Source organism: Dysidea avara, chromosome 2 (genome assembly GCF_963678975.1).
Source record: "Dysidea avara chromosome 2, odDysAvar1.4, whole genome shotgun sequence".
Taxonomy (NCBI): domain Eukaryota; kingdom Metazoa; phylum Porifera; class Demospongiae; order Dictyoceratida; family Dysideidae; genus Dysidea; species Dysidea avara.
Window position 1 is genome coordinate 46,578,591 of NC_089273.1, and position 26,174 is coordinate 46,604,764.

The following is a 26,174-nucleotide window of genomic DNA, read 5'->3' on the forward strand; positions in this document are numbered from 1 at the left end:
AACACATTATTTGGTGGTGTACATTATTTGTCACTTGTAGTTGGATTGCTTGTGACACAAGTGGGGAAGTCCCAGCAGCCAGGGATGATCATGGTTGTACAGTTATTGGCTCAGTGATGTTCATCCATGGTGGATACTGTGAAATGGTATAACAATAGTGTATGTATAGTGTAGTGTGGTCGTGTGCTATGTGTACATACATGTCCATGTTTGTGGTGTACAATGTATGAATCTACCGGCAGAATTCGAGACTTACTAGGCTCATAACAGGTCATGTCCATCCTCAATTCAAAGAAATGTTTCATGCAAGATTAAGTAACTTTAATAGAATGATTGAGAATCCTCCAAGTAAACTATAGATTAAGGTTGCCTACGACATGGCACTGTAAATGCTGGTGTGTGTTAAGCTTTGACTGTCCTTTAGATGTATAACTAAATACTTAAGGATCATACTGTAAGCTATCGTGCTGTAACAAAGACCAGTCATGTAACATAATTTACTACCTTAATTCATATGCATATCTGTACATTAAACTAATCTGTACAAAAATTCTAGTATAAAGTACTTGTAGCTTCTGTAGGGTATGATGTCCCACACTATACCTACTACCCTTGAGCTCCTCCTCTTTCCAAACCCTGGATCCACCCTAGATAAAAATATTGAGCATAATGCTGCTTTAATAGGTGCATTATTTTTGTGAAGTGATACCAAGGAATCTTGTAAAACATTTTGCGTGAAAATTGGAATACGTTATATACGTAGAGCAGTCATCCACCACAGTAACATTAATACTGAGCTTAACTGATACATTTGAGCAATAAGAGTGCACGTGTAGTTGTCTATGTGAATAGGTGTGTGTGTGCAGACATAATGTATTTGCAGAGTATGATTGTCTGTATGTACATTTATGTTGTGTGACTCTGTCCAAGTGGATGTGTCACTACGTATGCTTATGTCATATCTGTACATGGTAATAAATTGCTAGTACTGTATAGAGGACTTTAATGTCATGTGTGCACTGTTTCCACAGGAGTCACAGTTCACTAATACATTGTATGGTCTTAATCTGGAGACCATAATATGGACTAAATATCCAGATAAGGTTTGTATAGATATGCTTCCATATAAGCCACAGTGACATTTGTTATAACTCTTGTAGAGTACACGTGTAGTTGAGAGCGACTTTCACACTGCGATTGCTGTCGGTCAGGACAAGATTATTGTGTTTGGAGGAAGATGTAAGCCAAATCAGTGTCAAGCACAACACACATAACAATATTGTGCGTGCACACATTTCCAATATTTTAAAACTTCTTTGTCATTGCCTGTCTCTACTGACACTGATCAACGGTGACAGGTAGTAGACACCATACACTTTTGTTTACACCAACCTATGATCTTAAACGACAGGTTTGTAAGTTACAGTGAAAAGAATTTAAGAAGCATTGAACAATATCCTGTGGACTTATACATATGTACATGCTGTATACAAGTATAACAAAATATAGGATTTTTACTAGAATAGGGACAATTAGTACCACTGCAATATAAGGTACTGAAACAAGCTGGATCAGAGTAGTACGTAATGTCCAGATACTGTAAAACAATAAGAAGTGAATATCCCGGATAGTCACTTCTTATTGTTTTACAGTATCTGGACATTACGTACTACTCCAATCCAGCTTGTTTCAGTACGTTTATTGCAGCAGTATTGCATTCTCTCTACTCTACTTTAAAATTCTTAATTTTTTCTTGTACTTGTTTGTGAACTTTTTTTATCAATTAGCTACCGTCACATATGCAAATAGCTACAGTTCTCATATTCATGAGTGAGATCATGATCTGCAGCGATCATGAATCCAAGAATTATATTCATAAAAGCACAAGAGTTGTCCACCTACATTCCAGCTACACCTATATTACTGATACGTACCAACAGTACAGGGGGTCTTGCTTAGCTGACAGACAAATTCACTTACATGCACCTAAGCCAGACTAAGTCACTTATAACAATTGTCTTCTTTCACACATATGCTTTGTGCATACCATTCCACAAACAGTCCATTTCTTGGTGGCAGGCAACATCTCCTCTACAATGGAGAACCGCTCACTGAACTACTCACATGTGTATTCTATTATGTCGGTGCAATAACATTGTGAAACGTGCATGCCCAGAGATCAAAGCCATACTGTGCTTTGGCCGCTCAGTATAGGAAATGATAAAAGTAAGACAATGACTCTACAATCGACCTACCTTCAGCAAGATGGGTGCTTTGCAGTCTTCAACTCTAACTTGCCTTAAAATCATCAAAGCTTGTTTTCATACAGCTAATACTGTTTGAATTGTTTCCAATAATAAACAGGTGCTAATAGAAGTACATATAACAGTGTCACTGCTTTTGTTATCATTTTCCCATAGTTGATGAGCTGGCTTCAATGTTTTCTGCTCGTGATATATACGATGATAAATTCTACTGTTATGATTTACGTAAGTATGTTCCTGCAATTATGTTATGACAAAACTTACTAAAGTTTATACTGACAGATAAACTTGTATGGAGTGAGATGGTTACTACAGGGTACAAACCTGCTGGAAGAAGAAGCCATTGTGCAGGTATGTACGTACGTAATGTATAATTAGGTGTGGTTGTTTGCACAAACCATAAATAATTATTATAACTTACTCTACATACTGTATGACAAGGAACTTTGGCGGTTAAAAAGTTTGGCAAAAACCTAAAAAAAAAGTTTGGCAAATGAGTGTTTTTTTTTAGCTACCACATGCTGTACTGCTCAAATGCAACATTGCTCGCTATACATGCGAGTGATTAAAGAACTCACCAATTAAGGGATGTGGCAGCCATTGCAATCACAAGTCTTTATCCCTTGCGTTGGAGGATGACAACTCACAATGGAAACAGCTGTCACACCCTTTTAATTGTGCATAGCGACGTTGCATTCGAGTGGTAGCTACCGTACAAGTGTAAGCATCGTTTGCTGGTTCTTGTAATGTCAAGAAGGGTGTCGAGAGCAATGTTTGGATTTTCATGAACTCTTGTGGGACAATGAACCTTGCAACAATTGGAGAGAACGCTTGGTGATATAATTGGAAATACCCATGATATAATTGGAAATACCCATGATATAATTGTCACAATACTTCAATACCAATACTTCAATACAATACTTCAATATGATTCTGTCAGGCCTGTACCCAGGGGGGATTTAGTTCGGTCGAACCCCTATTTTAAAAACGATCTTTTCAACTGTAATCTAGTTCTAACATTCATACACAACTTCCATGGCTTCTACCAGTCGAACTGCGTGTGGCTTCCAGGTATTAACCATAGCACTTCGAGGTTTATCTGTGTACATAGAAACAAATTTAATGTGCATGAATACAGATAGTGGTTTTCTCTCTATTGCTAAGGCTTCAATTATTCTACTTACACTATCTATTTAAGATCCATCTATCAAGCCATCCGATTGAAGAGAACAATTGAAGAGAACGCAACAATTGAAGAGAAACAATTGAATGCAACAATTGAAGAGAACGCTTGGAAATACCCATGATATAATTGGAAATACCCATGATATAATTGGAAATACCCATGATATAATTGGAAATACCCATGATATAATTGGAAATGCCCATGATATAATTGTCACAATACTTCAATACCCATCCTTTCAACATGGCTAATCTGCTCATGTGATTGCTAAAAATAATTGGCGGATAAAACTTTGGTGATTGTAATGCAATTCACCAAAGTTTTTTTTACTTATTAGCTATGCCATACAAATGAAACTGTAACAGTTTTAAATACAAAATATTACTATAATTGACCATATTTCATAATTCACCAGTTATGTAGTTATTCATTAATTATATTGCTGTGTACTGCTAAGGACTACAAATTATACACAGAAGTTACTAGAGAAATCCTTTAGACCTGTTCATTGTTTTTGTTCAAAGACACTCCATTTTTCAATGTGAAGGGATATGCTATTCTTGGTAACCTAAATGGCCTACTGTGTTGGTGTTTGTATTTGTTAAACTCTTGTACCATCCTATGGGCATTCTGTTCAGAAAGTCTATAGACAGTTGCTGCACCTGTGTTTCAAACCAGAGAAATCAGATCAAAGCTTACGTACCTATGCAGAAGGTATATTCTTCTTTTTTTTTCTCGTGTGCCGGCTGCTTATACCATTTCGCTAATGTGGATGTGTATGGTCACACATAGGTATAGTGAGGTACATACTAACAGGAAAACAATTTCATACATGTGTCCACAGCTAGCATTTGTACTCAACGAATCATAGGCTTAACTATAGCTATCATAGTATTTGCATGTAGTAGTGTTCATAAAAAACTATTTTGTATATTCTGTCCATCTACTTGCTAGTAAGGTTTTTTGTTTTTTTTTGAATACGTGTAATAAACATTATATTATGATGTTGTATTTACTTGTTCATCTTTTAGACTTTTATATTCTTGAGTTACAGTAAGCCATCTTTACTTTGACTTAAGTTTAATCATAAATTTCTTTTGTAGCTCCCGCTACTATATCTGGATGAAATTTATAGTTTGTGTGGACCACAGTTTAAAGTGTGTGATGTATTGATAACATGGGACCACTGTAATAAATGTTTTAGTGCAAATAAAGAAACCCACAATCAATTACTCCACCTCTGTATATATAAGTGACTAGTGAGCTTACATGCAGTATGAATATCCGACTAAACAAATAATATAATTTGACAAATAATGACCTTGAAACAACAACAGTAAAAGCAGTGAAATGTGACTTAAGCGATTATGTGTATAGTCCATAAGATGTCTTTATCCATTTCATTTATTTACTTTTTATGAATTCTACGAATTATATTCTCGTTGACATCACCGTTTCCATCCATACAGTTATGTAGGATTAAACATGGATGATCTCTGTTGTGAGCTACCCTGTACAAATATTGTATGTTCAGAATTTATAGGGGTAATGCTTGAGAAGGCAACCTATGGTATCTTAGTTAACAACACATACAGCCTACTGTACTTCCTTTGTTAAATGCTGCAGCTTCAGTCAGTCATACTTGAGTGGTGCCACAATGGATTTTGATAATAAGTGCTTTAGACATTATTTTAGAGCATCGAGTGGTGGTTGAGTTTGAATATTCACTGCATAGATTTTTGAAGCTATAGTATTGAACGCCATGGCATTTATCCAATAAATTAGGTAATTAAAATCTTTCATGTATTTTTTAAATAGTATTATGCATCTATAAATCCCAGACGTTTTATCAATTACTGTTTAATTGTGTAAATAATATTTTTAAATTACACTGGTAATTTAATCCATGATTTTTAGTTAGGGTGGTTCACAATTTTCAGCGTTTTTGCAAACGTACAAAGAGTACTCTTTTTTCTATCCCCCTCCCCCCAGCCCATAGCTTACTATATAAATTGACACATACTGTATGGCTGTATTGTATAGCAGAGCAAATACACAGATACGTACTTTTTTAATATTGCAAAGTACATGTTATGGTGTTTGTACGTCCGATATGTCTGTATGTCTTGATTGACAGGCTGCATGAAGAGAAGATGTTAGGACCACATGTTACTTTACCAGCATTTGATCTAAACACCTGCAGATTTCCAGAAACTCAAGTGAGTTGTGTCTAGAATGTATCTGTGTTAGTGTACTTATGAAGTCTACAGGAATAGTATGAGTACAGTAGAACCTCTCTTATACACTACGCACACACGTATGTGCACTACACAAACACACATATACACATAAACACACATTATACACATGCACAAGTACGTGGAACCTCTCGTGGTATATATATATATATTATACACATTGTAGTCACACAAAACAATTTATAACCTTTAGTTCACACTTTTCGGAATGTCCTACTATTCTTTTAATTCTGTCAGATGGTTTATGCATGATTGTGGCACCTAAGGGTAGGAAGAATAGCTATAAAATACAACTAGCTGTGGTAGTGTATCCCTCCAAAATACATCATTATTACAGATTCTTTCAGTACAAATATCCTGAGCCTTGCTACAAAGTCACACTATAGTCATTGTGTGCAGAACATGGTGCACTGTATCTGGTAGTAATAGTCATTCCTTCAATTTAGTTGTAGTCTATGAGGTGTAGTATTGAACTGGAGAACCTTTGGATTTTTTGTGGCCTTAAGGAGTGAAATATTTCTTACTGAGTAAGGGTTTTGAATTACCAAATGGTTGATCTTATTTTGGATCATATACCAAGCCATTAGGGCTTGCAGCCAGTCAAGGTTGCTCAAAGCTTACTATCAAACTTGTCTGTGTCACACCAATATCAGGTGTGTCTTGCTGCTTTGTTTCAAGATAATCCTGATTGCTTGCTCTCTCCTGCAGAACTCCCTATCTAGTGGCAGTATTACCAGTGAACTTACTGTACAGTAAAATACTTAATTTACAGATGAAGCTGGTTTTGTTGTTGGCCGTCTTTTAGCAATGTTCCCTGTGTGTAAATTCCTTCGTTTTAAGGCCTTGTAAAATTAACGTAATTCTTTTGTAGTTTATGAGTGCATTACAAAGCTTTGAAGGATAGTTTTATAATTCACAGCTTGCTAAACCTTTGAACCTATGAAAAATTTGAAGCTTTGTCCCAGCCTTAAAACTCGCATAACCAAAACTCTCCTTGAATCTCTAGGATTTGTCCGTATATCACAACTAAATGTAGTCAGAATGTACCTCCAGCTGCTGACCCATAAACAAATTTTTCAGGCAGCCGTATATAAAGTATCTAGTGGCTGTACTCGTATTGGCTTAGGTGATTGATTACCTGGTGCAAGCAAATTTCAGGCTATTAGCCTGATAAGTGAACATGGTACATTCGCGCTTTGTCTAATATATACACAGTGCAATCACATACCATTAAACACATACCATTAAACAAGCATAGTGCACATTATTGATTGGCTCTACTGCACTTTAGCATAGAAAGCCGGAAAAAAAAAAAGTTAACGGCAGAGGTACATATCCTACAGGAGGGTCAAGACCCCCCCCCCCCCCCCAAGTCTACAAAAGGCATAGTTGGCCATGTTAGGCAACAAGGTTTGCATTATGATGTATGATTTTTATGTAATATGTATATACTTAACAGGTATATGATGAATTAGGCCGATGGCGGAGAGGGCTAAACAAACATGTTAAGCAGAGAAAAAGCAAACGATATATTATTAGAGAGCACCAGGTTGGCTAATACAAGCCTGTAATATATTGTTAAGACGTTGACAGGCAACAACAACAAAAGCCCCATGTGAATTTCTCACCTCCACAAAAATTGAAAAGAGTGTGTTGGAAATAATAAAAAATTCTAAAAAGAGATTTCTGCCTTGGAAATAATAAAAAATTCTAAAAAGAGATTTCTGCCTTGGAGAGAACTAAAGATCTTGCTGAATTTTTAGTTTAGATGAAAGTACAAGGAGGGAGCCTAAAGGTTGCTGTGTAGCTGTTTGGTGCCTTGTTTATTCTAATAAAGTGTGTGTGTGTGTGTGTGTGTGTGTGTGTGTGTGTGTGTGTGTGTGTGTGTGTGTGTGTGTGTGTGTGTGTGTGTGTGTGTGTGTGTGTGTGTGTGTGTGTGTGTGTGTGTGTGTGGTGTGTGTGTGTGTGTGTTCACAGTGGATGTGTACACCTTTATCATAACTCATGATCAGTTTCCCATACTGCACAATATGTGACCGGATCTGCAAAAACAGGACATAATCGCGTATTTTTCGGATTCCTGTTTATTAAATATTTATAATCTACGTAGCCAAGTGTACCCACTGGCAAAGTTTTAGCTCATATACCAATAACTTTGAGAGTTACAGCCCTACAAAGTAGCAACAACAGATAAATCAATTTTTACAGCAAGTATTGGGAAAATATAATACAGGCACTTACAAAGCGGTTATACGTAACTTACCAACAGGTTGAGGTACGGAGCTGAAATTTTCACTGTCGTGTTTGCCATGAACAGGGGAATCAATTACTGGGTAAATTATTTTTTATTCACTCTTCTTCACTGCATACAAAGGCAAAATTCATGATGAAAAATTGATCGCGTACGATTGCTTCGACGTGACATAAACAAACACTTATAACTTCCTTATCCTTGAGTCTACTGCAACGAAACAAAGATTTTCCAACTCCTCTTGAGCAGGCTAATAAGATGATATCCAGGTTTTTATTGTTAATCCCTTCCTTCACTAGGCATTCAAAAAAATTTACATAATTTTTTTTCAATAATACGCATGTATTTCACCCAATGTATTGAATACTTTATACTGTAAATTTAGGCTTGTGCAATTATGTCCTGTTTTCACAGATCCGGTCACATATTAGTCTGTGATTCCACTACAGTGCATGCATTAAACATCATAGTATATTTGCTAAGCATGAGATTTCCTTTCTCTGTAAAGGTCCAATTTATTTGAAACTATTCTATTGGAGTTGTCCATGGCTCTTAATGGTAAGTCGTTGTCTTATATATATTCACATGATCTCCATACCTTATGTTGATATCACAGAAATTATGATTCAACTAACTGTAGTTTCTGGAAGGACCATGCATTGACAGATGAAGTGCAGCTCTCTAACACTGCTGCTGCATAGTGGACTTACTGTATAATTTGACTTGATGTTTGTCCTTGTATCTTCATTAAACTATGTAAAATTCAAACATCATTAGTATAGTAGTTTGGAAATGGTGGAAGTGTAATACTTGCAGATGTAAAACATTTTTAATGTTTGTACAGTAAATGAGGGAAACTACAAAGCAGTGTACAAAATTAACATACGTAGTTGTGTAAAAACATTATGTTCCACTGGTTATCATAAGAATATTTACACAATCTTTGTGGTTTTCTGCCCTATGTAGTAATACAACACAAATTACTTGCACAGACATGTTAAATTGTATAGTAGGCACCACAAAAGTTTGGGTGTGGCCCACAACATTACATCACTATATTATTGTCTTACCTTTATCCTTCCTTACCTGGCCATCGCTTCTTTGTCAATAGTAGGGCTTCCATCTGCTGGCATACACATTACACAATATAGTATTGCATAATCTGTACACCCATGGACAACTATCGTTTGATGTTGCAGTGCTGAGTGAGCTGTCCAACCTTGTTTCCTGAGCATAACTACAAGTGTGAAGAGAATATTGTTTAGAGATAAGTGTTTGTGTGGCACTTAACACTTATGAAGGTGAAGGAATGCAGTTTCAAGTGATGCTGTATTTGATGTTGGTTTTGTCATATGATTCTGTCAGGCCTGTACCCAGGGGGATTTGGTTCGGTCAAACACCCTATTTAAAAACAATCTTTTCAACTGTAATCTAGTTCATACACAACTTCCATGGCTTCTACCAGCTGAACCGGCGTGTGGCTTCCAGGTATTAACCATAGCACTTCAAGGTTATCTGTGTACATAGAAACAAATTTAATGTGCATGAATACAGACAGTGGTTTTCTCTCTATTGCTAAGGCTTCGATTATTCTACTTACACTATCTATCAAGCCATCCGTGACCATACTGCACTGAGAGCTACTATTATCATTCCAATCATAATTTGTTAATAATAGCCCCGGCATAGCAAAGATGGACACTGTGACTGATAGACTGTTATCTATACCAACAAGTGATCTCTTGTTTACATTAGTGTGCGATGGGCCCATGTTGAGAGGAATTTGTGTCAACACAGTGATGTGTGAGAAGTTTATTTAATCAGTGCATGCGAGGCTATTCTCAGGATATTGAATATTAAAATTTTTACTGTGCCCCAAGACTCCCACATCTGGGATCACCTACCGCTTCAATTTTGAACCCCTCGATTCATGCGTAGAGGCCTAATGAATTAAGTCTTGCAATAAGTGACTGATACACCAATTTTAGTTTTACTGAATTGAAGAAAACCTGTCAGCAGTTTTAGTGTTAGTTACTGGATTCTCCCCTGTACTGGTTGCTATTCTTGTTAGCTTCTTCATCATCAGGACTGGTAGCATGCTTTCCACTATGGTTTGTTTGTTCATGTATCAAGATATTATAATATACAATCATGCTAAAATACCGTGTACAGAAAGTAGTGAGTGAACCTTCTATCAAACTAGCTAACTTGAACTTCTAAGCAAATACAGTTTAACAATAACATGTTGTGTGCTAATTTTAGCTAATTGGTTGACTGCTTGCATATGCTGATGCGTAACAGTGCTGTGATTAACACAAACTGTGTGATAATGTGACCGGATTTTTGAAAAACAGTCATTCACACACACCTTTTGAGGATTCATAGCTTAATGATAACATTATTAAATTTCCGAAATTATTTTGTCATTTTTTGGCTTTTAGTACCCACAAATCAAGCACATCTGATGTCATCTGCAACAATGAGCTGTTTGACACTAGCCAAGTAAATCAATAGTTATAGATGCACACTCTAGTAGACATTATAATGCTCTAATAGGGCAGTCAAAAGTTTATCCTGCCAGGGACTTGCATAACAAGCATTTGACTTTGGTGAACTAAAAATTTAGGTATAGAATAGCTAAATGGTCAACACTGAAAGCTTGCTATTCCCTTGAAACCATGAACATTAATTTAAGTTAAACATTTTGTTTACGAAGTAGTCTAGTTAACTGACAGTGCCTGCTTATAAATGTGAGAAGTTTTATCTGCAGTCTCAGGATATAAACAACACATGATAGATGGAGTGTGTGGCAGTTGCATTGTCCATGTCAAGTGGAGTATTTCCAATCAGGGGGCTGAGAACACCATGAACAGCGATTACGCCCCCCTCAGAGCCTGAAAGACTTAATACTGCTACAGAAGTTGCAAGTGCAGTTTCCAACACTTATGGTAATGTCAGTTAACTAGAAATACTTTGCAAACCATTTGAAATACTTTCAAATACTCTGCTTAGAAATACTTTGCATGCAATAAAAGTAGTTAACTTTCAGTGTTGATAACGTGTGTACGTATGCACTTCACTTGTGCCTGGTAGGATAGTTACATATTAACAAAAATATTCCAGACTACTCTATTGGTTTTAAAATGCAAGTGACTACTCTATTAAAGTGTTTGATTATTTTAGCAGATGATTGCCAAATCTTATAAGTTATTAGGCCTATAGTGAGGTGTTCCTTCTCAACTCACAACATTATCAATGGACAAACAAACATAAGCACACACACACACAAAACACCTTTTTGGAAAACAGTTTCAGTAAACCAGCTGCACACCCACAGCGTGGTTATGGGTGTGTGTCTGCTTTATAAACAACTATATTACAATGTATATCCCTACGTAGTTCACTCTCGGTTACTATAGCTATTGCAGTTTCATGGAAAAACCACATACATGCATGCACCTATTTGAACAAGTTTAATTCCTCTAAGTGACTAAGTATATTATTCAATGATTTCACCAGTGCATGAATATAAAACTTGTGTTCTCAAATTTTACAGTCACTGCCTGATTAATGTATACATTTGACTTATCAATATTATGTTCTTTATCAAGAGTTTAAAATCATCTCATGCAGGCTTCGACATTAAAACTACATCTCATTTGCAACTGGAAATATTTACCTTGATATGCCACCCAGGTCTTTCAGACAACATTACCAAAAAATTCCATCTCAACAAACTGCCAAGAACCTCCCCATTACTAATTGGGATCTGGCCACCCCTCTCTGTTTTAAAGTAATGGATTTAAGCTAGTGGAATCATTCTTAAACTTACTCTATCATCATTGGTTCTTACTATGTGGCTAGAAAGGAGAGACAAAGCTCAGAGTATTTAAAAGCATGTAATTAGACTAGAAATATTGTGCTGAGATTAGTTAATTGTGAGAGTTAGTTGATCAATAGCTACATTTCTACCCAGTAAACTTTGCAAGTGTTTACATAAGGCTATCTAAAATGGAAATTTATGCATATATATATATTACATATAAATATCGACAAAATAATATAAGTACGTATCAACCTTTAAATGTGTTCATTCTTAAACGCAGCTCTGTCAGCAGCATCTTTGCCATGTTGGTAAAGTACATTAGTTGCAATTCTTCCATCTTGGGTATCTATGTAGAGATGTTGATATAGCTGCTGACAAACGTACCAATCTTTAAACGCAATAATTGGCTTGCTTTCATCAATAAAAATTGGATATTGAGTATTAATGGTTTGTATGATGAGATCATTGTTGCTCTTCAAATAAACAAGGCTTGACATGTTTACATATGTCATAACTCTATCCAAAATTCCATCCGTTGCAAAATTTTGAATTACTACAGTACCATTAGCTGCAGCCAACTCATATGTGTCCATACCATTTCCTCCATTCAAAATGTCATATCCAATACGTGGAATAAGTGTATCATCTCCTCCTTGACCAATCAATATATTATCATTATCATCACCTTCTAGGACATCATCATAGATAGTACCATAAGCATTCTCTATGTTCATAACAGTATCCTGATCGTCTCCATGCATACAAATACCATTTGGAAGATCCAGATGGATACCTCTCTGCTCAAGTACATCTCCACCATATATCACTGTGTCACTTCCTGGACCACCATTAATGGTGTTTCTGCCAAGTCCAGGGGAAATAACATCATCTCCCTCATCACCATCACCTCCAACAAGAGTATCATCACCTGATCCTCCAAACAACATGTCATCTCCTCCTCTTGCTTTTAGTATATCATCTCCCTCTAGCCCATATAGTCCATCTGGTTCACTTCCACCAACTATTGTGTTGTCCTGTAAATTGCCCATTATGTGATTCTGGAGGAAATTTGAACCTCGCACTGTCCGTACTTCAGCATAGTCAGGGATTGCGGTGAGATTTATGTGTTGTCCAGTTGTTGTTGTAGCTCTGTTGATTAATATTGGAACTGGTTTGAAGTTATGAGATGGTGGAATAACAAATGATATGCCATCATCTGTGAGTACAGTCAAATGATGAGTTCTATTCTCAACATAATAATCTTTTAGCTTTATATTTACACATCCTTCTGTAGTATTTAATGTGAGTTGGACATCTCTCCTTGTATAATAGTGTTAATGTTGAAAAAAGGTACAGGAAATCTAAGAGTATCTGGAGCATTGTCTTCAGCATAGTTGTAAATGATGTTTCTTTTACCATAAGTTGGCTCAATGACATAAGTATCAGCACCATTGTTTCCTTGTAAATAACAATTTTCAGATCCAGGGTCTATGTAGTTATTCAGTGGATTTCCGATGATAGTGTCTCTTCCACCATTTCCACATATTATGCGTTCTACTTGAGACCATTTTCCCATTAAAGAGATGTGCACATCCGATGTTAATGATGAGTAGTCTATTGTTTTGGCTGTTTTTGAGAGATCGCCAAAAGCATCTGTTGGAAGTTGAAACACTACACCATCGATTGAACGTACTAGCAAGTGCTGATTGCATGGTGAAAACCAATCTGTTATTAACACTTTAATCATCTTATGTGGATTAGATTCATGGGCAGTAAGCACCAGCGTTGAAACCGGGTCACTACTGCTGACCCGGATGACCCACTGACCCGGATAGCAATCCGGGTCAGACCCGGATTTGACCCGGATGTGACCCGGATTAAATTAAGCCGAGGCGCGCGATAAGAGCTATGTTTCGGGTATTCTCGAGCGACTCAGGCGGCGAGACTACGTTTTGAGCGTTCGATTCGTGTTGAGTAAACGAGTAGTTATGTGATAACTAAGCCGGTAAGTTTATAATTTAAAATCAGTCAGTGGGTTTGGTTCCACGTAGCTACTGTGAGTTTACAGACAGCAATTGGGTGTGGCTTCGTACATACTTAGTATTGCAATTTCCCAATATATTAAAATGGGTGTGGCTCACAAAAGTACTTATCCTGCTGCAAGACTAGACCTAGACTATATACAACTCATACATTAATCGATTAGTGGGCGTGGCCCCACGTAAGCTTGCAGACAGAAACAGACATAGTTTCATGCTACAGACTGTACTTACTAATAAATGGGCGTGGCTGAGCGTATGTTTGTAACGTGATAAGTGGGCGTGGCTCACGAAAGAGCTACGCGACTAGCGTTAATAGGTTCCACGTCGTCAAACGATCAATTTCGTTTCTCACGTGATCCAATCCGGGTCAGACCCGGATGACCCGGAGAAAATGTGACCCGGATGACCCGGATGACCCGGATGACCCGGATGACCCGACCCGGTTTCAACGCTGGTAAGCACCAATGTGCTACATTCAGTACTGACTTATATCTCATCAAATTTAGCACCAAACAATATTGTGTCTACTTTATCGTCATCAGCATGGTTATTGATAGCAATAAATCCATCTCCTTCCTTGATTACATAAACATCTTTACCATTTCTACCTTCCAAGTAATCATTTCCTTTGCCTGCAGAAATGTAATTGTCTCTATTGTTGCCTACAATGTAATCATTGTGGTCTGATCCAAACACTCATACTCCATTGACTAGCAGTGGGTCAAGGCTAAGATCAGTTTGGCATTGAAGCAAAATTGTGTACCTGGGGTTATTCTTACAAAAGTTTACTTCGACAATGATTGCTGTATTGTGTTCTCCTGGTGTTAGTGGAGTGATGAGTGACATGTCAACAAATATTGGATGTAGTGTGGAAGAATGTGAAGATACATTAAATACTATTCCATCTTGTGATACAAATATCATGTGACGATATTTCTCATTTTTGAACCAGTGTGTGATTGTTGCTCCAGTTAGATGGTTCTCTTGGTTTCTAATTTGAAGATGATTGCCTTCGATATATTTATGTCAATGCCATCAATGTTAATAGGGAGCATCAGAGTGTCTACCATTCCATCAGTTGCGTAGTTATCAATGAAATCAACGCCTTCATTTATATTAATTGTATAAATGTCTTTGCCATTCCCTCCTTGTAGTGAGTCTTGGCCTTTACCACCATTGATGCTCTGACCCATAGTTATTTCCAAAAATAATATCATTAAATGGACTACCGACAATTGAGGTAACCTGCGAATATTCACTTTCTCTTGTGTCATACCTTACCGTACTAGTGGCCATAGCACCACTTATTGCCTGCGGTACACGTTCAACTCCTCCCATGGTAGTGGCTGATATTGTAAACAATACGCCATCTTTAGTTTTGAACACCATGTGTCGGTAAGCCTCACTATGGAACCAGTTACATATTTTGATGTCATGCGTGTAATAAGCAAAGAAGGGAGCCAGCCTAGTATTATGGTTGGCACAATTCAGATTACAAAAATGCAAGTCAAGTCCTTTTCTTACAGCAGTAAACTGGTTGTAATTGATTTGAAATATAACATAGTCATTTTTATCATCATCAGCGTAATTGTTGATCTCAGTGTGTACAGCATTTTCATTAATGAAGTACACATCAGAACCATCGTTTCCCTCCACATAGGAATGTTGAGGACCCAGATAAAAGCTGTCATCACCTGCCCCACCAAACAGTCTATAGTAATAATCTTTTAACGTATATCCCAGGTTTGTAGTGGGTGGGAGCTTTTGGACAGCCATAAACTTGTTGCTTTGAGAATTGCCATAGTAAGTTCCATGTAAACTCTGCCGTTGTCGTGAGACACCAGAGATAACTCTTTCTGAGTTATAACTAATAAGATAAAATAATTTAGCTTCTTTCTTTGTGAACATGATTGTTTCTGACTCTCCAATTCCCATTACAATATCTTCTACACCATTTGTATCAATAGGTGGTGACATTAATAGTACAGGTTTTCCATCTGAATCAACTGTCTCTAATGAAAATGTGGAAATGCCAGATTCTCATAAATGCAAGGTGATATCACCTCCATTTATGGATTCTGATCCAACTGCAAAATTTATTCCTTTAACACTTGAGCCAGTTTCCATCACCACATTAAAATAGTTGTGATAATCCGATATCTTCTTTAGAAATGTTTTATCATTTTCATGTTGCCTGTCAAGCTTGTCTGAGGCTTTTTGTGAATTGACTACGTCTTTATCTATTAGTCCATATGGTGTAGGCGAATAATCTGCCGCAACTTCAATGCCTGCTTCTATACTACCTTTTAAGACTGCATTAATCTTCTGATTAACTGTAGCATTTGAAGGCAATTCTTGTAACTCATTGCTAATGTCAGCATAAAATGTATCAATACTCATGCGAACTATTGTCAGAGCTAAAGCAGCTACTTCTGCTTCTGGTCCTAGAAAAACTAATCCTGTTATTGCTATATCTAGAGCCCCATCAATGTAGCCAATTGTTGAATGTTGATGAAAATCTTCATAAATGTTATAAATGCCAAAAGCAGTTCCAATTATTGGGATATCTTCTGTTAACTCTCCAATTCTTCCAACTGTTGAAAGTGCATCTCCTTCTGCTGCTAATTGCAACACTTCAGCATTCTCTCCATTTATAGTGGAAACACTTGCATCAATATTTTGAACATCTTTATGGAATAATTTTCCCAAAACGTTTCCTGATTGTTTATAAATTGCTCTGTTTACTCCAGCGAGTTTACCAATTCCATGCAGACTCTGTGCCAGACCAATAGCTCCTTGTTCTGTATTGCCATCCTCCAGTGCACGTATTGATCCCAACAGTCCCTTTGCTACACCGTATATTGCTAGTCCACGATTGATACTTGAAGCTGTTTCTTGAAGACTACTACCTGTTTGTGAGTGTTCTTTAACTTCGTACGCTTTTTGCTGAAGATCTTCTAAGAAAGGTTTAGATGCCATTTCATTTTCATCCATCATCACAATGATTTCTTCCTCTGCATTTGGATTTGATTTTTCATATACTTGAAATGTTATTGAATTTTCTGTATCTCCAAATGTGATGGAATTGGCAGTAGCTCATATTGTTTTCCTGTTTGCTGTTCTCTCAGCTTAATCTGCTTACTAATCAAGTCACTAATATAAACCTGATCATTTTCTAATGATAGTGCTGCTTGTACAGGAGAAGCTATATCCTCAGTAGTGGAGAAATCCTCAATCTGATTATTAGCTGCCTCTATTTCTGGCTCTGTGATTGACCGAAGTGGACCAGTCTGAGTGAGTTCATACCCTCTAAGATTGTTCTGCTTTTGTGGAGCAGTGTATCCAATGTATTCAAATGACTCCAACAGTTCTGTTGGTTTTACTTGTTCTCTTTCTATGGTAGCTGGTGGTCGGTCCCATGAGCCAGTGACATCATCAGTGTTAAAATGTGACATCCATGTCTTGCTAATACGTGACATTCTTTTTGATATAGCGTAAAATGAGTTGAGTGCTTTTGTTTGTGTTTTTTTAAGATCTCTGAAATGTTCCCTGTTTCTCGCTTGACTAGTATCATATCGATTTTGAATGGACTTGCTTCTTTTGTCAGGATTTTTCAGTAACATTAGACCTGTAAATTGCTTTCCATCATTATCTAAAGCTTGCCATGTACCTGTATGAGCCATTGGATGAGTGTTGAAAAACAAATCAACATCCATATATCCTTTATCAATCATCTGAAGACTCATCATGTTTATAACATGGTTTTGAAACGATCTTATTGATTCTGACAAGAACATTGCTGTTCCACACTGTGCATGATAAGCACTTTGTATATCTAATGAAATTTGCTTGTGTTCTCCATTAAGCCAGTGATGCATTTCTTAGATAAAATTTCCCTCATGAATGCCTTTCTTCATTTCAGGATACCTTTCTGGGATTTTCTTCCATTTTTTTGATTTCATTAATTTGATCTATCTTCTCAGGACTGTCAATTATCCCCTCAACATTAATATAAAACTGATCTAGTGTCATACTCAACACCCAATCTCCAAAAAAATAGTAAACTTTTTCAGGATCAGTTCCATGTTGTGCTCTGGGAGCAGGTCCCTTTTCACCATAATAATGCATTTCTCTTTGTATATCATTTATTCCTTTGAATTCTCTTATTTCTATTTCCTTGGTATCTCCTCCTCCGCCTTCCTTAAGAAAATGAACTTTTCTTTTAACCGGTTCAGTGCGTTCAAGTTTGCCAATCCTTTTGTATGCCATTTGTGCTATTTCATCAACTACTGAGAAACTCGTAGCATCATTTATCTCAAACACATTTGATTTTTCTTGACATAGACAGACGTGCCTTCTTGATGATGTCCATAGTAGTATGATGTCATTTCCGGTTGATCTGTTATTAATGTTTGTCTAACAGTCACTTTGTCCCCATCATAATCACCTATCCATTTATTAGAGGGGTTCTTGTGTGTCCATTTAATCCCAGTTAGCTTTCCTGTCTTCGTGTCACGAACAAATTCTCCACCAGTGAACTTACGTCCATGTGAATCAATGCTCACAAGACCAGACCTAATGCTCACTGATGTCCTAGTGACTTCATGAATTTTTGTAAGTATGGTGGCTCCATTGTAGAGGGGCCTCCACATGCCACAATGCTAATTCGTCCAGCATCATTAGAACCTGTAAACTCATTGATTTTCATTGCCATCACATCAGCAGGTAAATTTCTGAATTTTCATCACCATGTCCAACTACCTGAATGCGTGTCCTTGACCAACCTTCTTGTTCTACTGGAAGATCATCAGGGAGGTCATTTGACTCATTTCCTACAAATATTTCTGTTGAAGCATCCCATTTGACATGCTTTAAATCTTTTGTAGTTGGGTCTAACTGAATAAAATGTGATATACCCATATTTTTACTCTGAAGAAATTGCACAGCTTCTTGCTCCACTTGATTGTTTCCCACGACAATGATATATTGTAAGTTGTACTTTTGTGAATATGCTACTTTACTGAATGCCCCAAGAAGCAGTGAAAGCAGTAACATCCACTTGATATGCCTAGCATTTCCCTAATAAAATATATATTGCAAATAAATGTACATTTTCAATCAAACAAGTGAAATCAATTCAGTACAGCCTTCTTAGTTGACATATACAATAGGTTAGTTTTTGATAGAAATGTGAGAGTTGACAAGAGTGCCATTTTGGGCTGATAAAACTGAACATATTATTTTTTTAATGGCACAACTATATTTATTATAATCCAACAACTGAATGTGTTACTATATAATACTCTCAATAGCAGCTTGATGTATTATATTGATATACGTCAAGCGATTAGCCAATAGAATTAGTATTACGCTTGTTTGTCAAGGTCCCTTGACAAAAATCTATAATACTAATTTGATTGGCTAGAATAGTGTGGTGTGTTTCTATTAGAAGTAAATGTCCGACTTGACAATTATTGTTACCATAGTGATAGATGCCCCAAGGTATAACACAATTGGTTGCTAAGGCAAAACTCATTTCGAGACCATAGCAACGGTTGCCAGGCAACGGTTGCTAAGTGTGATTGGTCTTTTGCAGTGTTTATTTTTGAATTTCTGTTGCCTAGTAACAGTTGCTATGGTTGTCGGATTAATTTGCAATAGGACAGATGGCTGTGGTATTCGGGATTAATAGTTCTCGCATTGTAAACAGGAAGGAAATAGTGCTCGGCTTCGCCTCGCACTATTTTACTCCTTCCTGTTTACAATGCTCGCACTATTAATCCCGAATACCACAGCCATCCTTCCTATTACATATACAAATTACACATGACAAGACAAATACTCTTCACAATTCCAGTACAGGGTTTGTTTTTTTTTTATTTGTTTTTTTATTTGCAATCATCCTATGTACAGTGTATTTGATAATAATTATTATTGATTTAAGAATTTCATACCTGTGTTTAAGGTATGTACTGTAGTATTTTACATCATTACATGTTAACAACATATGGACACACTTACCTCCTCACCACTGTATGTCTTGATAGCTACTGATATTGCAGGATCTTGAACAAATCTAATATTCAATGCATAAAAGCAAAGGTACTTCAATGATACGTGCACATGAGAGTGAAGCTCTCTTTATACTACAAAGTTAGGAAATCGTTTATAGTGATGCATAGAGATTTATTTGAAAGTGCTACATATCAGCTAGCACACTTTCCTTATATATTTTGACGAATTCTCTTTCCTTATTTCAATTTCTGCCTACTAAATATAGTGCTCCATGATCATATGTGCTTCACTACCAAAGTGTCAATATTTGACTAAAGCAGTGTAAATAGCACTAGTGTTTTTGGTGCTAAAATAGCACTTCTGTGTCAACAATGAATGTGTCAGCCTGCTAAGAAATCTTTTGTGCTTCATTTCCTGAAGTTTGTCTTGTGCTATTTATCTTCGTTGCTCCTGCCTTCTTAATATCTGAAATATATGAATTATCACCCATAACAGGAGATTAATTGATTTTCATCTTAAACATAGTAAATAGTTACATGCATGGACTATTGAATTTCACTGTCAAAAACACTCTTATCTAGACATTGTGGTAGAGCTGTAGCGATATTATATCGATATCGGTACCGATATTATGAGTATCGGTATCGGTCAATTGCTAGTCCATAGTACAGATACTTCACTTGAGTAGTGTAAGTACTAGTAAAAGTACTATATAATAAGTACTATTAAAAGCACATGACTACCTAAAGTGACTTTGTAGACAATTGGTAAGATCCTGGACTGCACAGTGAGTAGACCTGGTAAGATCCTGGACTGCACAGTGAGTAGACCTGGGTTCAATTCTCCAAGTGGTTATGCATTTCTTTTTCGTTTTGGAGGGTGTTTTGTACCACTTTTTTGGTAATACATTTTTGTTGTATGATATTACTCTGACATTATACTGACCAAAAACAAACACGTTTGGTTTGTGAACAATGTTTAGTAAATTCAACACAGCTATAGTGATTATGCCTAATAAGAGCACTATATCTCACAATAATATTTTATCAGTTACAATTATTAAGTATCGGTTGAATATTTAATATCAGTTTATTAGGTCTTGATGGAGCTCTGGGCAATGTTGAAGTTTAATAAACATCTTTACTCTAAAATTTCTCTGGTTTTGTGCCCTACCAGTCTGCAATTTGGCCTTATTCATCCTATGCCATTGTTCTCAGTTTAAAACAACTTTTTGCCTGCCCTGTCATGTCCATGCAGGCCATTTGATTCCAATAGGTAGCTCTATTAATAAAGTTTTACTGTTTGTGAACAGTGGGTGGGGTTATATAGTGGGGTGGTGGTAGTGATGAAAGAATCTTTATCATGAGCTTCTGAAGTACACCTTGAAGTCATGTTTAGGATAGTGACACGTCAACAAATTTTTTGGCACAATGGGTGGGCAAAGGCAATGAGCAAAATGCTGGCATAATAGGTACAATTTTCATTGATGTGAACTGCAAATGCCTTTTTAATTGAACATATAATACTTCACGATTGAATTTCTTCACAGTTATATATACAACAGTAGGGCCAGGTTCAAATTTATTTCATACATACGTAACAAAATATAGACAGCATAAAAATATACAAGTAGTGAGCTTGTGTACATACTTCTGGGTTGTTATACCAAATTTAAACGTATCAGAAATGTGACCCACATGATTACATACAACAAAGCAGTACAAACTCTGTTATGTAACATCATGTGGCTTCATTTCAACTGAAATTTTGATTTCTATAAGGATATATCCCTAAACATTCTCAGTTTAAAATAGCACATTTCCTTTACTAGCTAGTTTGTAAGGAATAAACTGATTCCTTTTGCATAATTTCCTCATAAACTAGTGGTGGAAATGTGCTATACTGGCTTGAGTGCAACCAGAATATTGCAGTTGGTGAATCTAAGGATCCTGTACTCAACTCAAATTACACATTGTTTCTTCTATTGTATACACTGCAATAACACATCTCTGACCAATGGTTAAAACAAGTAGAATGCTTGGATAATTGATCTCTGATAAACTTGCATAATCCAATATTCAAAATATATTATTATAAATCACATGCATTACAAAGCTTACTCAATAGTCTCATTACAATTGTATGTTTCAATATTGCATGAGTTCATGTATTTATTTATTATTAATGGTTAGTGCTAAAGGACACCTAGTCCTACAGCCTGTTTAAAGTTGTTATATAAGGTGTGTTTGAAAAGTTGCAGAAAGGAGAAAAAAATCCATGACTGGACCTATAGGCAGCCTTGAACTTGCAGCCATCCAATTTATGCTTGAACACTTACACGAGTCTACCAGGTGGTCAGCATGTTTTCTCTTCTTTGTTATTTTTATGTATTAATATCATTAGGAACTTAAGGTCTGTGGGACACCTGGGCTGGTCCTACAGCCTGTTTAAAGATGACATAAGGTGTGTTTGAAAAATTGCTGAAAGCAAACAAAATCCATGACTGGACCTTGGCATTTAATGGGCACACATATATTTAAATCAAAATGTATTACATCACGTAAGTTAATGTTGTGCATGTAGTAAATAATGCTATTTGAAGCCACAAACTTTCTTTCATTTGATGTGGTTAGTAAACAGTGTGATAAAGGCTCCATACATAACTAAATGTGTTTGTGGTCATGAATGGTCTATTTTTAAATTCAGTTCAAAGTGTACAATCAAGCAAATATTGCTACATACGTAGTAACTAGTTAAACCATTGTGAGAAGATCTCATGCACTTTGAAACTGATTTTATTGGTAGCAACAATGAACAACTTTCCATTATGATCTCAAAATAGCAGCCACATCAAGATATGAATACATATATACTACATTTGGAAATGTTTATTATAGCGTAGTTGATCTCACATCCTGGATGCATATCTTATGTTATGAATTATCTTATTGTCAGCTAAAGCATAAAGTTTACCAACATCAGCACTTTTTTGCCAGGAGACAGTACTCTTTACAGCAGCCTTAGTTAGAGCCTTAATATGATAACACTGACAGGATTCTAGGTTTAAATTAAAGAAAATATCCATTATAAGTACAAGCTTCTCAGTTCCAGTTTCCTCATACATAGTTATTGAGAAACAGTTCTACCGGGCTAGCATTTGTTGATCACTAAACTGATGGAACATTTGATGATTACTAAAGGACAAGACTATAGTTACAGTACTGGTGCAGACATGTTGTACTACTGTACGCTTTATTTAGATTGTATTTTTGTAAAAATCATTTTTGTGTGTCACATAGAAAAATTATAACAGAATTTAGTAGTAAATCTTCAATGGTTTATAGAGAATTTAACAAATGAAATACTGTCAGATAATTTGTGATAAGATTCACAGAAAAATGTAAATTCTATAAACAATTCCATCATAATAGATTGTACAGGTGATTTTCCTTGGTATAGTGTATTCAATTGGCCAGCAATTCATAGAGTGTATATGTAGCTTTTCCTGTGCAATGATACAAGACTTACAAGAAGCTGTAGCGTTCATGTACAACAGTTGACTAACCTCAGCCAATGTTGTTGTTTCACTGGTCACTATCATAATGAAATAACAATATCATCTCTTATACAATGATTCAAAACTCGCCAGAAGCTGCAGTGATCCCATCATCTCAAATATAGTTGTCGACTAGTCTCATCCGTGTTGTTGTTGCACTGATCATTATCATAATAAATAACAATATCAACTCCTATACAATGATGCAAGACTTACCTGAAGTTGCAGTGATCCTATCATCACATGCAGCTACAATAGTTGACTAGCCAGCAGAAACAAATGAACTTTGTTATTTATTTCTGCTGGCTAGTCAACCATTAGTGGGGAACCAGTTATGGCAGAGGGTCTGGGGGCATACGTAAGTTGTCCATTGTAGTGCTACAAGTAGTCCGGAAGGATAAACTATATGGTTGCTGCAACTGGTCCGGGGAGACCGGTTGTACCATGATACATCCCACCACCTCCATTGAGCTGTGCTTGGCAGAGAGCCATATACATGTTGATTGTTCATTTAATTATAATAGTAATGATGAATACTGTTTCAGTAGAGTCATACATGGTGGACAATTTTGATTGTTCTGATGTGAAAAAAAAAAGAACGATGAGGATAGCGGTTCAAATTTAAACAAACAAATGGGACTACACAGTCACTAAGTCTGCCAGTGGTGGAGTAGACACCAATGGACAAGGTCACTTCCATTAAATCTTTTGATCTTTTTCTGGCACTGAATGCAAAATATTTTTGCTCGCATGTGATCAACCTTCAAGTCAGAGATAGCACCATGAAGAGACTGCAAGTTGTCTTTAAAAGATCATCACAAAGTAAGAATGCCTTACGACTGGTTACTGATAAGGGGCAGAGCGATTATAAATGTAAACCAGCTAGCTACACAGGAAAAGCTACTGATCAATAATATGCAAGATTTTACAGTAAATTATGACTATCCACATACTGTTGGCCAATCGAATATACTAAAATCACCTATAGAATCTATTGTAATACTATTTTTTGAGTCAGTTGTTTATAGAATTTGTGATGCATTTTTCTGTGAATCTTATCACAAATTGTCTGACAAATTTATTGTAACTCATTTGTTAAAGGGCTGTTTACATGCTGTATTATGCTTTGATGTATGGAAGCCACTCAATGCTTGTCCAAGACCAGTTGATTGCATTGTGAATCTTGTCAAGTTCATGTTGCAGGTGGTAAAGTACAAGCATCACATGATTTTGTTGGGCCCCAAAATAGTCAGATGTTGTAAACAGCGCATTGTCCCTTTAAATTCTCTATATGACACACAAAAAAGATTTTTACAAAACTACAGTCAAAACTAAAGCATACAATAGTACAACTTGTCTGCATCAGTACCATAACTATAGTCTTGTCCTTTAGTTATCATCAACAAATGTTCCATCCGTTTAGTGATCAACAAAATTAATGTTCCATCTGTTTAATACAAATGTGTGGCTTGACTCACAACTCTTCAGCAAATGGGCCACAGTCTCAGAAATATAGCAGATTCTCACCGAGGCTTTTCCCTACATGTAATAATGTATTATCAGCTGCCGTATACTTATATAATTTAATAATAACTCACAAACTTTAGAAAACCAATATTCTGAAATCCTTTCCTTTGTTCTGGATCAGACCACTTACTTGGGTATAAAACTGACAGAGACTTCTTCGATGGAACATCTGCACACTTTAATAGCTTCAAATGCACTCTAGATCAAAGCATTCTTCTCTTGAACAAGGTCATTTTTGTACACTCACACCAAATAGGTTTTTTTTGACTCACTACAATGACATACTATGCATACACAATAATTATATGAACTGATGTGTTTGCTTACTAGATGAAGTGAATCCTTAAGTGGGTTAGCCAACGCTACAGCTAGAAATTTCTATATTGGACAACCATACAAGTCAGGAACTTCTCCTGTTGTGTTACTTCAATGGCAGCCATCCTATAGCATTTCCTATAGTAGTGTCACCATTTCCTATAGCTATAAAGTAAGTACATTTAGTAACCATAACCATTATTATAGTAACCATTTCCTAAGTAAACGGCATCATCAATTAGTCAACAAATGCCACAGTTGCTCTTATAAAGTGCAGCCAGTTTTATCTCAGCTCGTCTCGGCTGACATCACTGAAAAGCTATACTGAACAAATATAGGTAACTGTAGTATAGGGATTAAGTGCTCACTATTATATAGCTGCAGATGTTCCTTGTTTGACTTTTTTTTAAATGCATTTCTACTATCCCTACTCAATTTCTTTTTTTTCATCTAGTGTAATGTAGGACACGCTAAGTTGGATGAAAATCATCTAGTAATTTGAGGAATAGGACATCTCTGGTCAGGCCTGTATCAGGACAAGCACAAGCATATTATATTAAGATACATCACAAATTGTACTCTGTGTCTGTTTTATAAATGCTTCTTGCAGGATAAATTTACCCTTAGCATTGTAAAGGGAATTATTTATCTTTAATTCAATTTGGTTTAGCTTGTAGACAGTCATAATCTGTATCAAGATGCAGTAACTTTAGTAGCCGCTGTAACATTATTATAAGGCAAGTGTAATAATGATCATTTGCACATACACGATCACATGATGATGGGTGATCAAGTATATTATACAATAGGTCACATAACAGCTAACAATATACAAACAGTGTTTTTATATACTATTTTTATTCCAAAAATAGTACCACTACAGTCTGATAGTTTTCAACTGAACCTGGTATATAAGTGGTGACTTTTGTTA

The 26,174-nt window shown here is 36.2% G+C and overlaps 1 protein-coding gene and 1 long non-coding RNA gene across 14 annotated transcripts in view; one reads left to right on the forward strand and one right to left on the reverse strand.

Annotated features, from left to right (window-relative positions):
* The window catches only part of LOC136247474 (kelch domain-containing protein 3-like), a 31,585-nt gene extending 22,785 nt beyond the window's left edge, over window positions 1-8,800 (forward strand). For 6 of the 12 annotated variants that reach the window (XM_066039191.1, XM_066039193.1, XM_066039192.1 and 3 more), the window contains 10 exons: window positions 41-146; window positions 1,032-1,103; window positions 1,161-1,239; window positions 2,421-2,489; window positions 2,547-2,615; window positions 5,591-5,672; window positions 7,003-7,121; window positions 7,171-7,260; window positions 8,471-8,520; window positions 8,579-8,800. In XM_066039191.1, the coding sequence (XP_065895263.1) occupies window positions 41-146; window positions 1,032-1,103; window positions 1,161-1,239; window positions 2,421-2,489; window positions 2,547-2,615; window positions 5,591-5,613 (418 nt within the window). In that variant the 3' untranslated portion in view covers window positions 5,614-5,672; window positions 7,003-7,121; window positions 7,171-7,260; window positions 8,471-8,520; window positions 8,579-8,800. Of the gene's footprint in view, window positions 1-40; window positions 147-1,031; window positions 1,104-1,160; window positions 1,240-2,420; window positions 2,494-2,533; window positions 2,616-5,590; window positions 5,673-7,002; window positions 7,122-7,170; window positions 7,261-7,304; window positions 7,507-8,470; window positions 8,521-8,578 lie in introns of all 12 variants that reach the window. The other 6 variants (XM_066039187.1, XM_066039195.1, XM_066039196.1 and 3 more) reach the window with 6 other exon arrangements.
* A 15,846-nt stretch (window positions 8,801-24,646) lies between these two features.
* On the reverse strand, window positions 24,647-25,811 carry LOC136245931 (uncharacterized). Of its 2 annotated transcripts, none has more exons than XR_010696179.1 (3): window positions 25,256-25,811; window positions 25,000-25,199; window positions 24,647-24,940 (listed from the first exon to the last, which is right to left on the reverse strand). It is a non-coding gene; the product is annotated as an uncharacterized lncRNA (long non-coding RNA). The 2 variants fall into 2 exon arrangements; XR_010696180.1 differs by having other exon boundaries at window positions 25,000-25,212.
* Window positions 25,812-26,174: the final 363 nt, after the last annotated feature.